The sequence below is a fragment of the Podarcis gaigeae genome (genome assembly GCF_964106915.1).
Source record: "Podarcis gaigeae genome assembly, chromosome: 16".
Lineage (NCBI taxonomy): Eukaryota > Metazoa > Chordata > Lepidosauria > Squamata > Lacertidae > Podarcis > Podarcis gaigeae.
In genome coordinates this window covers 11,612,045-11,624,380 of record NC_139693.1, presented here as the reverse complement: position 1 = coordinate 11,624,380, position 12,336 = coordinate 11,612,045, and the positions used below count along the sequence as shown (strand labels likewise).

The 12,336-nt window shown below is 46.7% G+C and overlaps 2 protein-coding genes across 3 annotated transcripts in view; both read right to left on the bottom strand.

The window, feature by feature from the left end:
- The window catches only part of LBHD1 (LBH domain containing 1), a 96,063-nt gene that overhangs the window by 35,718 nt on the left and 48,009 nt on the right, over nucleotides 1-12,336 (bottom strand). The gene's annotated exons all lie outside the window — the stretch shown is intronic.
- Nucleotides 1,119-11,936, bottom strand: LOC310833319 (uncharacterized protein). Of its 2 annotated transcripts, XM_083715968.1 has the most exons (6): nucleotides 11,681-11,936; nucleotides 10,285-10,309; nucleotides 9,126-9,179; nucleotides 7,750-7,824; nucleotides 2,704-3,803; nucleotides 1,119-1,270 (listed from the first exon to the last, which is right to left on the bottom strand). In XM_083715968.1, the coding sequence occupies exons 5-6, from the start codon at nucleotides 3,718-3,720 to the stop codon at nucleotides 1,157-1,159; spliced, it is 1,131 nt and encodes a 376-aa protein (XP_083572094.1). In that variant the 5' UTR covers nucleotides 3,721-3,803; nucleotides 7,750-7,824; nucleotides 9,126-9,179; nucleotides 10,285-10,309; nucleotides 11,681-11,936; the 3' UTR covers nucleotides 1,119-1,156. The 2 variants fall into 2 exon arrangements, with proteins under 2 accessions (XP_083572094.1, XP_083572095.1); XM_083715969.1 differs by lacking the exons at nucleotides 9,126-9,179; nucleotides 10,285-10,309; nucleotides 11,681-11,936 and adding an exon at nucleotides 7,976-7,994.

Here is a 12,336-nt window from a genome sequence, read left to right as displayed (position 1 = left end):
CTAGGCCAATCCCTTGCAATGCAGGTGCCACAGCTAAATAGCCATCGATCTCAGTTTAAAAACCTGCAACGAAGGAGACTCTACCACCTTCCAAGATAGTCTCTTCCACTGCCAAACACCACCCATGTCCTTCAAACAAGGATTGGGCGCGATTCTGAGGTTCCTGGGAATGTCAGCATTCTTTCTTTTAGATGCTAGTTTCTAGTTCTCATGATACAATTTGCAAAGTGAATTATGCAAATCAAGAGAAGCCCACCAGATATGAATGAAATATTTATATAGGCCACAGAATCCTCCTTTATTGCATGCAGAATCATGGGCATTAGTTTCAGAGGTAGGGTCTACAGTGGTACTTCGGGTTAAGAACTTAATTTGTTCTGGACGTCCGTTCTTAACCTGAAACTGTTCTTAACCTGAGGTACCACTTTAGCTAATGGGGCCTCCCGTGGTGCGATTTCTGTTCTCATCCTGAAGCAAAGTTCTTAACCCGAGGTACTATTTCTGGGTTAGCGGAGTCTGTAACCTGAAGCGTCTGTAACCCAAGGTACCACTGTAATCCAAGGAGGGATGGGGGGGGGGGAAATTGATTCAGTTCACATTTAAAGGCAAATGTACCTAATTTGCACTTTCTGAAATAATCTGAAAACTGAAACACAGCAGTCCTTGGAAATCCATGCCTCACTGGATTTTGCAATGCAGTAAAGTGAGCATTAAAAATGCATTTGTTTGTGGAAATAACATGGAGGAAATGCTTTGCAAAATCTGCACTAAAATGCTGATGACGTTATAAAAATGTTCACAAACCAAAGTGGAAATGTGGATAACTGAATTTACGACTGGAAAAATGAGAAACTAAGGTAAACCAAAACTCACAGATTTCCCCATCCCTATGATTTAGTTGGATACCACCCAAGGACTCTTCACCCCACTTCCCGCCTTCGTGTGCCGAGTTCGGATGACGCCATCTCTGCTATAATGTAAACTGCAAACAGGGCAAATAGGAGGGAAAAATGTGGGACTGGTGTTTCTGATCCCTGATTCCCAGGATCGCAGCAGGGATGATTTCCACCCTACTCCTTACCCAACACCCTGATAAAGCAAAGAATAATACAATCCTATAGATTTTCCAATTTTTTATTATTAATATTATTGCCAGCTAGGTGGGGAATCCTAGTTGAGGAGGGCAGGGGGTTATCAAGGATCGCCCAAGGTCACGCCACCTTTTCGGACGATCCCGGCATAATCTGCTCTCCAACGGCACCTTCACTTCCTGAAGGAAGAAGGAAACCAGATCAGCAGGGCACCCACCCAGGAAAGGGGTACTCAGGGAGGGATGTAGGAGAAATTTGAATCAGCTTGCAGATCTATGGAATTCACACTTCCTGGAACAATAAAGGTAAAGGGGACCCCTGACCATTAGGTCCAGTCATGGCCAACTCTGGGGTTGCGGCGCTCATCTCGCTTTACTGGCCAAGGGAGCCGGCGTACAGCTTCCGGGTCATGTGGCCAGCATGACTAAGCCACCTCTGGCGAACCAGAGCAGCGCACGGAAACGGTGTCAACCTTCCCGCCAGAGAAGTGCTTTGCACTTTGATGTGCTTTTGAACTGCTAGGTTGGCAGGAGCAGGGACCGAGGAACAGGAGCTCACCCCGTCGCGAGGATTCGAACTGCTGACCTTCTGATTGGCAAGCCCTAGGCTCTGTGGTTTAACCCACAGCGCCACCCGCGTCCCATGCAAAATTTGTTAGGGGTGCAGAATTTCAACACCAGGTACTGCCTCAGTACAGCTATGCACTTCCATTGCTGGACTCTGTTTAAAACAGCTTCTCCATGCGAACCAAGAAGTGACCTCTCCAGACAACAAAATAACTCTTCTTTTTTTTATCTCTGCGGCTGTGATCTTCTGGGTGACGCAGAGGCCATTAGTAAGTTCAATGCACATGCATATTCTGTATGGGCACTGGCAGCCCACGCTACACCACTGCCTATCAGTCACTAGCTGTGTTGACTATTATCCCTCCACTGTCAAGAGGCACTTGGCCTCTGAATGTCAGGTGCTGGACACTACAAAAGGGGAGAGTGTCTTGTTCCCATTGGGGCACCTGGTTAGCCATTGTGAGAACAAGATGATGGATTAGATGAGCCACTGGCCTGATACAGCAGGACTCTTCTTATGCCATTATGGAGAGTGGGGAAAGAGTGCTGGAGAAGTTGCAAGAGTTTAGCAGGAAGTTTCAAGGCATGGGCAGACTGGAAGCACGTCCACCCCAAAATCTTTGTAGAACAAACAAGTACAGTACTGAAACGGGGGTTGTGTATGACAGCCCCGACACCATCATGAGCACAAATAATCATGAATGGATGTCAGGAGGAACCCTTAATTTGGTCAATAAATTTCAAGCAAAGTGCAAAGAACTGCTACTGCCATTTAGCCAAGTGGCAGAGTTTTAATGTTTGGATTCCCTCCTGTATGAGTGAAAAAGCAGAGTATCAGTTAGGGGTGTGACCTGGAGAGAAGTGGTGTGCCTGGGGAGGGCGTGTGGCCCAAGGGTCAGACAGAGATGCCTGGTCTGAGGTTCCTCATCCCTTGTCTAAAACGGGGTGGGGGTGAACCCTGGGCCTGCGAGCCTAATTTGGCCTCCCCGAGCAAATATTTCTGCCCATCACTTCAAGACTCTACCAATCCCCCAGCACCCCGATACCTGGTCGTCTTGATGAATGAAGGCCTCCCTGGAATGGGGGCTTCGTCGTTCGCTGATTCTTGCTCCTGCAGCATTTGTTCCAACGTTAACACTTGTCCCAATGCCGGATTTGATGCTGACTGCTGCTCTAGCTCCTGCAGCGTTTGTTGCACTGTGAATGATCCTTCCGATGCTGGATTTGATGCTGGCTGCTGTTCTTGCTCCTGCAGCATTTGTTGCACTGTGAATGATCTTTCCGACGCTGGATTTGATGCTGACTGCTGTTCTTGCACCTCCAGCGTCCGTTGCACCATTAACTGTTGCTTCGATGCCGGCTTTGGTGCTGCTGGTCGCCCTTTTTGCACCTGCAGCATCCGTTCCATCGATGATGGTTGTCCGAACTCCGCCTTCAGTGCTGATCAGCCTTTTGGTACATCCAGCATGCGTTCCAGCGTTGACTCTTCTACAAACAGCGGTCTTGGTGCTGATCAGGCTTTTGGTATCTCCGGCATCCGCTCCACCATTAATGGTTGTCCAAATGGCGCTGATCAGCCTTTTGGTACATTCAGAGAGCGATCCAGCGTTAACTGTTGTAGAAGCGGCGGTCTTGGTGCTAGTCAGCCTTTTGGCATCTCCGTTATCCATTCCACTGTTGACGGTTGTCCGCACTCTGACTTCAGTGCTGATCAGCCCTTTTGCACCTCCGGCATCCATTCCACCACTGACTGTTGTACGAACGGCGGTCTTGGTGCTGATCAGCCTTTTGGCATCTCCGGCATCCGTTCCACCGTTAATGGTTGCCCAAATGCCGGCCCCGGTGCTGATCAGCCTTTTTGCACCTGTTTCACCGTTGGCGGTTGTTCCGACTTCGGCTTCGGTACTGATCGCCGTTCTTGCACCTGCACCAGTGTTGACGGTTGATGGTCTGAAGCCCGCTGCAATGATGGATTGGTTTCTGATTTGCCCATCCCTTGGCTTTCTGTTGACGACTGCGCACCCACGATTGCAAACGATTCCAATTCTTTTGTGGGATTCCATTTGCTCTTGGTCTTCAGGTTTGCTCTGAGGCCAGTGCAGATTTTTTTCACCTTATCATTGGTGTCCACGAACCCCTCGCCATTCTTAAAGGGAGGGGAAGAGAGATGCATTACTAGTCCCTCTCTTGACTTTTGCAGAACAGCCCCGCAGGGCAAGGCTTCACAGTGGTTAGAGCAGAAGGGAGGGAGACCCAGTGGCCCTCTGGGTGTTGTTGGACTTCAGCTCCCATCAGCCTCAGTCAGCAGAACCTGATGGAAGTCAATGTCTAGCAACATCTGGAGGGCTGCAGGTTCCCCCATCCTTCAGTTGCAGTGTTATAATGTGATGACTGCAGAGACCTGGGTCCAGTGCCCTGCTCAATGGGTGACACTGAGCCAGGCATTTCCACTTAGACTAACCTGCCTCACAGGGGTGTTGCAAGGATGAAAGAGGGATCATGTGCCACAGTCTGAGCAACTGGGGACAAAGGCTTCTATCCCATGCTAGTCCTACTCAGCATAGACATATTGACATTAATGAACCGGTTCCCTTTGGTCCATTCATTTCAATTGGCTTTCTCTGAGCAGGACTAGCATCAGATAATGCAAACCAAAGAGTGGTTAGGAAAGTTTTGGATTTTGATTTTTTTTTAATGTCCAGTAAAAACCGGAACGAATGGATGCAGCATGGAAAGTGATCCCTCCTTCCTATAGTTTTCTTTGTGTGGGGGTACGGCTATCAATTCTCAGGAGCACATCACTACCAGTCACATGAACCAATCAGATTAGCAAGATGCAGCTAAACCACACAGCAGCTCCTCTCCCATGATTTCAGTTCCTCTGCAAACTGAATTAAGATGTGCACTTTTCTAAGGGTGTCGTCAGGGGCTTTCCTGCCCCTCCCTCATTTTAAAAACTTTATATATTTAAAGTATTTTTACTTTGCTTGCAGAGCAACCGCCACTGTGCAAAGTGCAGTCCTAGTGGAAACCTGGTCACCTGCTGTTTACATTTGCTCAGAGGAACCCTATGTATTTTTGCAATTAGTAGTGTGGGCTTGGTGCCTTAAATGTCTAGCAACATCTCTACACTTTCTGAACCTGGGTTGTTGTAAAGCTCAGGTCTGAGGACTTGCATATAAATCCTGAGTTACCAGAATTCACCCTAGCTCTCCCAAGTTTTGCCCCTAGACCCCACCAGGAAGCCAATATTTATTTATTTTTAATCACAAGCTAATAGAAAACCAATTGGTTCCATGTTTTGTTGATGTTTACTATGGAGTCAGATTGACAAATTGAGCGAAACTCCTAAAGAAACTGAGCCAGTCTCTCACACATGAAACCACCTGCTAGATCCAAGAGGAGCTCCTCCCTAAACCATTGCACTTTGCCAAATCTGAGCTGCTGGATTTTGTTTTTTTATCATGGTGTCTGATATATCATTGTGTGTGTGTGTGTGTGTGTGTGTGTGTGTGTGTGTGTACACATATATACATATACATACACATATATACATATATATATATGCACATTGCCCAGATATTGGGTGGGTGGGTGTATATTACATAAAAATGAAATTGTTTAAATAACAAGAAATAGTAATGATAAATTCAGTTTATACGTAGAAAAAAGAAGAAGAGTACAGGTTGGCATTTTCATGATGAGAGCATCATCTAGATGCTGTGAAATACCTGCATACAAGAGCAGCAATGCTTCCGACAACAACCGCCCATCTGGAAGTGGTACCTGGAAAAACTCTTTTTTTATTTGGGCTTTTTCAAACTTTGGGAGAGGGTATGGGCACTAGGGGGCACCTCAGCTCTAAGTGTTCAGCTACCTCATAGAAATGTAGAAGGCAGGCAGAACATCCCAGCTGGCAACTCTGAAAGGGAGCAGGAGTCATATGGTCATATGTCATGGGTGCTTCTGATTCCTGCATTGCAAGGCGGTGGACTAAATGACCCTCAGGGTCCCTTCCAACTCTAGGATTCTATGAATCTATGATTCAGCCAAGGGAAGGGACCCCCAGTTTTGCACAGCAAGCCAGCAAATTACGTGGGGGGGGGGTACATTCCGGGGATCGTGCCTAAAGCCAAAAACCATTGTTATGAACTGAGTTGAATAAGATCCAAACTGCAGCAGTCTGATTGGTCCTAGAACAATAGGATTCAGAATGCAGCAGTCTGATTGGTCCTAGAACAATGCAGCAGTATGATTGGTTGGCAGGAACCACCCAATCATGCTCCAGATAGAAGTGAATCCACAACCTGATTGGCTTACAGTAGAATTCCAGAATTAGCCAATCATGTGCAACCCATTGTGTAAATAATGTATATAAAGCAGATACTTTGAGGGGACTTTCATTCATTCCTCCTCACCACTATGAGCTGAATAAAGAGCATGAAATCACTTTGCGACTCTGAGTATATTTCAACCATATTGTCAAAACATAATGGGTTCAAAGGTGGGTGGGATTGCCAAGTCATTTTTTCCTGGAACCCCCCACTTTCTGCCCTATCTTAATTTTTATTTTTTGCCACACACACACAAAGCTGAAGGCGCACAACTTAAATGTGTGTAAGTTGTGGGTTTACTGTATATTGATTCCTTGCAGGGGCAAACGAAGGCATCGTGACACCTGGGTCGGGGTGTCGCTATGTAGGGCGCATGTGCGGTGTTGGCATGTACGACGCATGCGCTGTACGTAGTGACATCGCACATGAGCTTTACATAGCGGTTTGCCGGCAGCGCCACGTGCCGGGATCCCTCCGTCGCTGCTACAGCCGCAAACGGAGGTACATGCGGCTGTAGCAGCAACAGAGGGATCCCACTGTCATCCGTACGGCGCTCGAGCAGCGCCGGCAGCAAACCGCTATGTACAGCGCATGTGTGGCATCATTACGTACAGCACATGCATGCGACGCCGCACATGTGCTGTACATAGCAGTTTGCCGCCGGCGCTGGGATCCTCTGCTGGCAGCTGCAGCCACGAACGGAGGATTCTCACATGCGGCTGCAGCAGCGCGATGGCTGCTTGCGCTGCTGCAAGCCCCCGGGGGTGCCTTCTTGTCCCCCCCCCCCCCAGACATGGCACCCAGGGCTCACCGCCCCCCCATTGCGACACCACTGACTCCTCGGCGTACCACCGTCTTAGGTTGTAGGTTTTTGCGACTTATGGCAGAATCAAACCCATATGCTGTCAGAACTCCAGAAATGTGCTATGTGGATGTGTTAGTACGGCTGCGTACAAAGCATTCGTTTGTTAATGCACATTTCTTGCCCTGCCCAATAATCCTGCGAACTGTAGTTTATCCCTCACAGAGCTATGAATCTCTGGATCTATAATCTATGTTAAATATGTATTCTATAGTTAACCTCCTTTTTAATGTTTAATTTGAAATCTTTAAGATAATATTTTAGTTTTGTGTTATGTTGCTTTGATTGTATACTCCGTGGGTAGGCAAACTAAGGCCCAGGGGCCGGATCCAGCCCAATCGCCTTCTAAATCCGGCCTGTGGACGATCCGGGAATCAGCAAGTTTTTACATGAGTAGAATGTGTCCTTTTATTTAAAATGCATCTCTGGGTTATTTGTGAGGCTTGCCTGGTGTTTTTACATGAGTAGAATGTGTGCTTTTATTTAAAATGCATCTCTGGGTTATTTGTGGGGCATAGGAATTCATTCACTTCCCCCCCAAAAATATAGTCCACCGCCCCCCCCCCCAAGGTCTGAGGGACAGTGGACTGGCCCCCTGCTGAAAAAGTTTGCAGACCCCTGGTATATTCTATATTTGACTTTCTTCAGATTGTTTTATTTATGTTTTATTGATTTAATATGCTGCAAACCCCTTTGAGGTTTTCCTTAAAAATATAAAGCAGTATAGAAATTTTAAAAAATATTATATTATATTATATTATATTATATTATATTATATTATATTATATTATATATAACAAACTACGGTTCCGGGGATTCTTAGGGGGAAGCTTTAAATGTACGGTGTGTACCAGGTGCGTGTGCCAAATCAGAGAATCCATTTTGGTGGTACTCACCGTCTTCGAGTGCAAAACCTGACCGGATGCTGGGAGAACGACCTCAAAGGCACCTTGACCAGCAACTTCCCCAACCTGGAGAGGAAAGAGGAAAAGAAAGAGGAGAAACTGGGAGGAAGGCTTTGGGCCTGTCACTCTCCCTCAGTCTAATCGACCACACAGAGTCATTATGAGAATAAAATTGGGTGTGCATTTACGCCCGCGACTCCCTCTCCCCCTAACCTACCTTACAGGGTTGTTGTACACTTAAAACGGGGTGGGGTGAGGCCAGTCACTGTCTTGGGTTAACCTACTGCACAGGGTCACTGTGAGCATGTAATGGAGCAAACCTTGGGCCTGTCACTCACACTCAGCCTATTCTACCTCACAGGGTTGTTGTGAGGGTCACAGTGCATGATGCCATCCTGGTGTTGTAAATAAAAATATGCCCTTTTCCCTTATGGGGTATCCAAGAGCCCATATAGAGTCCTTACATAGGTTCCCTATTGGTAGGAGAAAATAACAGAGGCCAACCCGAGAATATTGAGAAGCAAAGCAGCTAGTAAGCTTGATCTTTATTGATCTGTTGCAAGAGGACCCCCAAAAATGCTGTGCAAGGGTTTATAAAGACTTTTGAAATTCCCATCCTCTAGATCAAGACCACCCCCAGAAACATTATGCATACATCACAGAAGGGGTGTAACCTAAGACCACCCCTTAGATACATCCCACCTACATCACAGAAATTTAAATGTTGTTTTTCTCTTGTCCTTGTTTATCTCGTGTCTGGCAGGTTACTTGATTGGATTTCCTGGGGAGCCTGGCCATTCTTTTGTAGTGGTAAAATACTTATTTCCTGGGCCGGGTCACAGGCTCACACCTTATTCATATCTTAAATGTGTCCTTAAGACAGGATTTGTGAGGAAAGAGACAATGGGGAGACTTTTCCATTTTGACCATGCAGAGAAACATTTGCTCAGTTTAGGAATCAAAATGGTTCCAGGTTGGCTTTCCTGTGCTGAACTATGTACATGTGGTTATGAACGTTGCCATATATCTAAAACCATAAATTTCCTATCACACTGGGCACCTTGGGGGAAAGGGCGTGACATAAATGGAATAATAAACATTCCTGTGCTCACACCAGAGATCACTATCCATGGTCACACCAACACCATACACTGAAGGCACAATTATAAAGCACTTGGCTTCCCCCAGAGGATCATGGGAACTGCGGGGTTTTTAAGGGTGCTGGGAATTGTAGCTCCACGAACCTTTTGGGGAAGCCATGTACAGAACTTTACATGTATGGTGTGGAGGGTACCACAACGCATCCAAACTCCCTCTATCCCCCAAGAGTTGTCTCCTGGTCCCGCCCACAGAGGCACGTCACTTACAATTTCCAGCATGTTCGGGAAGCATTTTTCCAGGAGCTTTTTAATCTGCAAGAACTAGAGAGATGAATCACAGAAGAATGTAGCCAGCTCTTTTTTCTTTCTTTCAAAGCAAGGCGGCAGGCGGAGGTCTAATCCCACATCCCACATTGATTTTAGAATGCTGTGTTGTTTTACCGTTGTTAGCCGCTCTGAGCCCAGCTTCGGCTGGGGAGGGCGGGATATAAATAAAATCTTATTTTTATTATTATTATCCTGTTGGGGAAGCAGCACTATGTGTGCTACCCCTCCTCACCGCACCTCTCAACATTGGGGTTTAGAAAGGAGGGGTATTTAAGAACATAAAAGACTGGCTGCCGGTTCAGTCCAAAGGCCAGCTAGGTGCCCCAATGGGAAGGGAGCCCACAAGCAGGACCTGAGTATGATAGCAACTCTCCCCTAACTTTTTGGTACTCAGAGCCCTGCAGGATCAGGCCAAATCGGGATCAGGCTGGGTCAATGTTATGTACTACTGAGTTAAATAGGATCCAAAATGTAGCAGTCTGATTGGTCCTAGAACAATAGGATCCAAAAGGCAGCAGTCTGATTGGTCCTAGAACAATAGGATCCAAAATGCAGCAGTCTGATTGGTCCTAGAACAATAGGATTCCGAATGCAGCAGTCTGATTGGTCCTAGAACAATGCAGCAGTGTGATTGGTCTGCAGGAGCCACCCAATCTGCCTCCAGATGGAAGTGAATCCACAACCTGATTGGCCTACAGGAGAATCCCGGAATTAGCCAATCACGTGCAGCCCATTGTGTAAATAATGTATATAAAGCAGATACTTTGAGGGGACTTTCATTCCTCCTCACCACTATGAGCTGAATAAAGAGCTTGAAATCCACTCTCGACTCTTGAGTATATTTCAGTCAGATTCTCACAATGGCCCGCTAGATGCCTCAGGGAAGCCTGCAAGCAGGATCTGAGTGGAACTGCAGCTCTTCCCTGTTTGTAATTCCCAGAAACTGGTATTCAGAGAATCACAAGATTTGAAGGGGACTAAGGAAACACAAAGGGCATGAATTGGGGGATTCAGTAGTGGTGGGGTGCTCAGGGCAGAATAAGTGTGTGAGGGGGTGATATTTGGGAGGAGGAACAGCTCTCCTGCAAGGGACACTTACCCGACTTTTGTACCCTCATTCGGCTCTAAAAAAAAAAGGGGGGGGGAAAGGTCTGTTTGTAAAGTTGCAAACGTTTTATGATTCTGTTTATTTTATTACCATCAGCCTCATACCGACATTGGCTGAGGAATTCCAGGAAACCAAAAGAACCAGCACGGTTTTGAAATAAGCGCAGGTTTGAAAAGTTCCATCTGCAATCTTGATTCAAAATGGTGCCCAACTGTATTACAACACGGACGGAAACTTGTGCCTTGATCTTAGGAGCCGCATCATGCAAAATTGAGTTAAAATATATTTTAACCAAAGACGACAAACAACTTTCCAAAATATGCAGTATTATTGCATACCACCCCAATCTCTGAGTGGTGTGAGGGATTCCAGGGTTTGGTTTCTTTGGAATGAGGGACAGCGGAGGCTGTGGTGTCTTTAGGATTTATGGTTTATTTACACCTATATACCACCTGAGCATATGATGGAGGGGTTCACAGCATTATTAACACCCCAAGAGGATCTTGTTTCTCTTATAGCTAAAGTCATGGATTCAAAGAGAAACCAAGCATGCCTCTCTTTCTCTTTCTCTCTGGGTTATTCCTCTACCTAGCTTCTACGCTCACAAACCTCTCAGGCCTTTTGTTTTATTAACTTCCAGGCAATTGAGAGAGAGGGGGCTTATCCTTTCGCCTTCTGGCACAGAGCCACTTCCTTTGTTACCTTAAGGACCCATACTTAGGGGGCCATTATAGCCTTTGCCTGGCTAATTCAGCAGTTTGAATCCTCCTTTTGATCTAAGAATAAGAAGGAGCTCAGGCATACAGTCTGCCTCCCCCAAACTCACAACAGTATAGACTACATTTATATCCATGGGTATCTGAGGAGGGGGGAGGAACGAGAGGCAGTTGGGGGCCCCTTTCCCGATGTACCATAATCTCCACATTCACAGATTTCTTTTATCGTACATTTTCAGCATTTTTAGAACCTGAGCTGCAGGGCAAAATGTACAGGCACAACTTGTTTTGCGATAAATTATCCTGCTCCCCCCACAAAAAAGCTTTTAGTACTTTATTTTAACCCACTCCCCCCAAAATTGCAGGTGGGCGCCCAAGTTGATACCTCACATTTCCTCCAAAAAGCTCAAATACATGGTCCTCCCCGCTCCCCCATTTTACCCTCACAACACCCCTGTGAGGTAGGTTGGGCTGAGAGACAGCCATTGGTCCTCCAGGACCCTGAGTGAGATGCACAGCTGAGTGGGGATTTGAACCGTGGTCTCCGGGTCCTTGCCCAACCACTCTTGCCACGCTCACTGTATAGTGGCGGTGGGTAACAGAGGAGCACACCCTCTTGCGGTCAGACCCGAGGACTGACCGATCGATGCACACACTTTTCCCCGCCTCACCAGTAGATGATCTTCACTTTGAGCGACCCGGGTGCAGATACGGCTGTGGGTTTCTGCTGTTTGCTCCCCATCCTCCTGGATGGGGAGAAATGAAGCAAGAGCCTTAAATTGGTGCTTGGAGGTCTTGCGCCAAACTGGGAGGACCTCCCTGAGAGTTTTGGTCAAGGGGGCTAAAAGGGCTTGGGGGGGATCTGCAAGAGCTTTAGAAGATGGTGGCATCAGAGACCCTCCCAGGCCTCAGAATTCACGTTCCTAAGCAACCTTCTTGACTGTTCTCTCTGTCCACACACACGACAAAGGCCACATTGATGCCATGCATTTAAAGCGCTAGGATACTGCTTTAGACAATCGTGGCTCCCCCCCCCCCCAATAATTATTGATTCAGGGAGCTGTAGTTTGTTAAGGGTGCTGCAAGTTGTTAGGAAACACCCATTACCCTCACAGGGCTATCATTTCCAGAGTTTCCTGTTGGTCAAACCACTCTGGGAAATTTCAGCTCTGTGAGGGGAATATCTGTTAAGTATAATTGGTTTAATTGACAATGGTTAAATGTGCACTGGCGAAAGGCTTAACATGGGGATTTTCCATGGGGGCTATGTTAGAAGAGCACTCTCTGGTTGTTGTTGTTCTCTAGCTAGCTAACAGTGTGAGTGAGC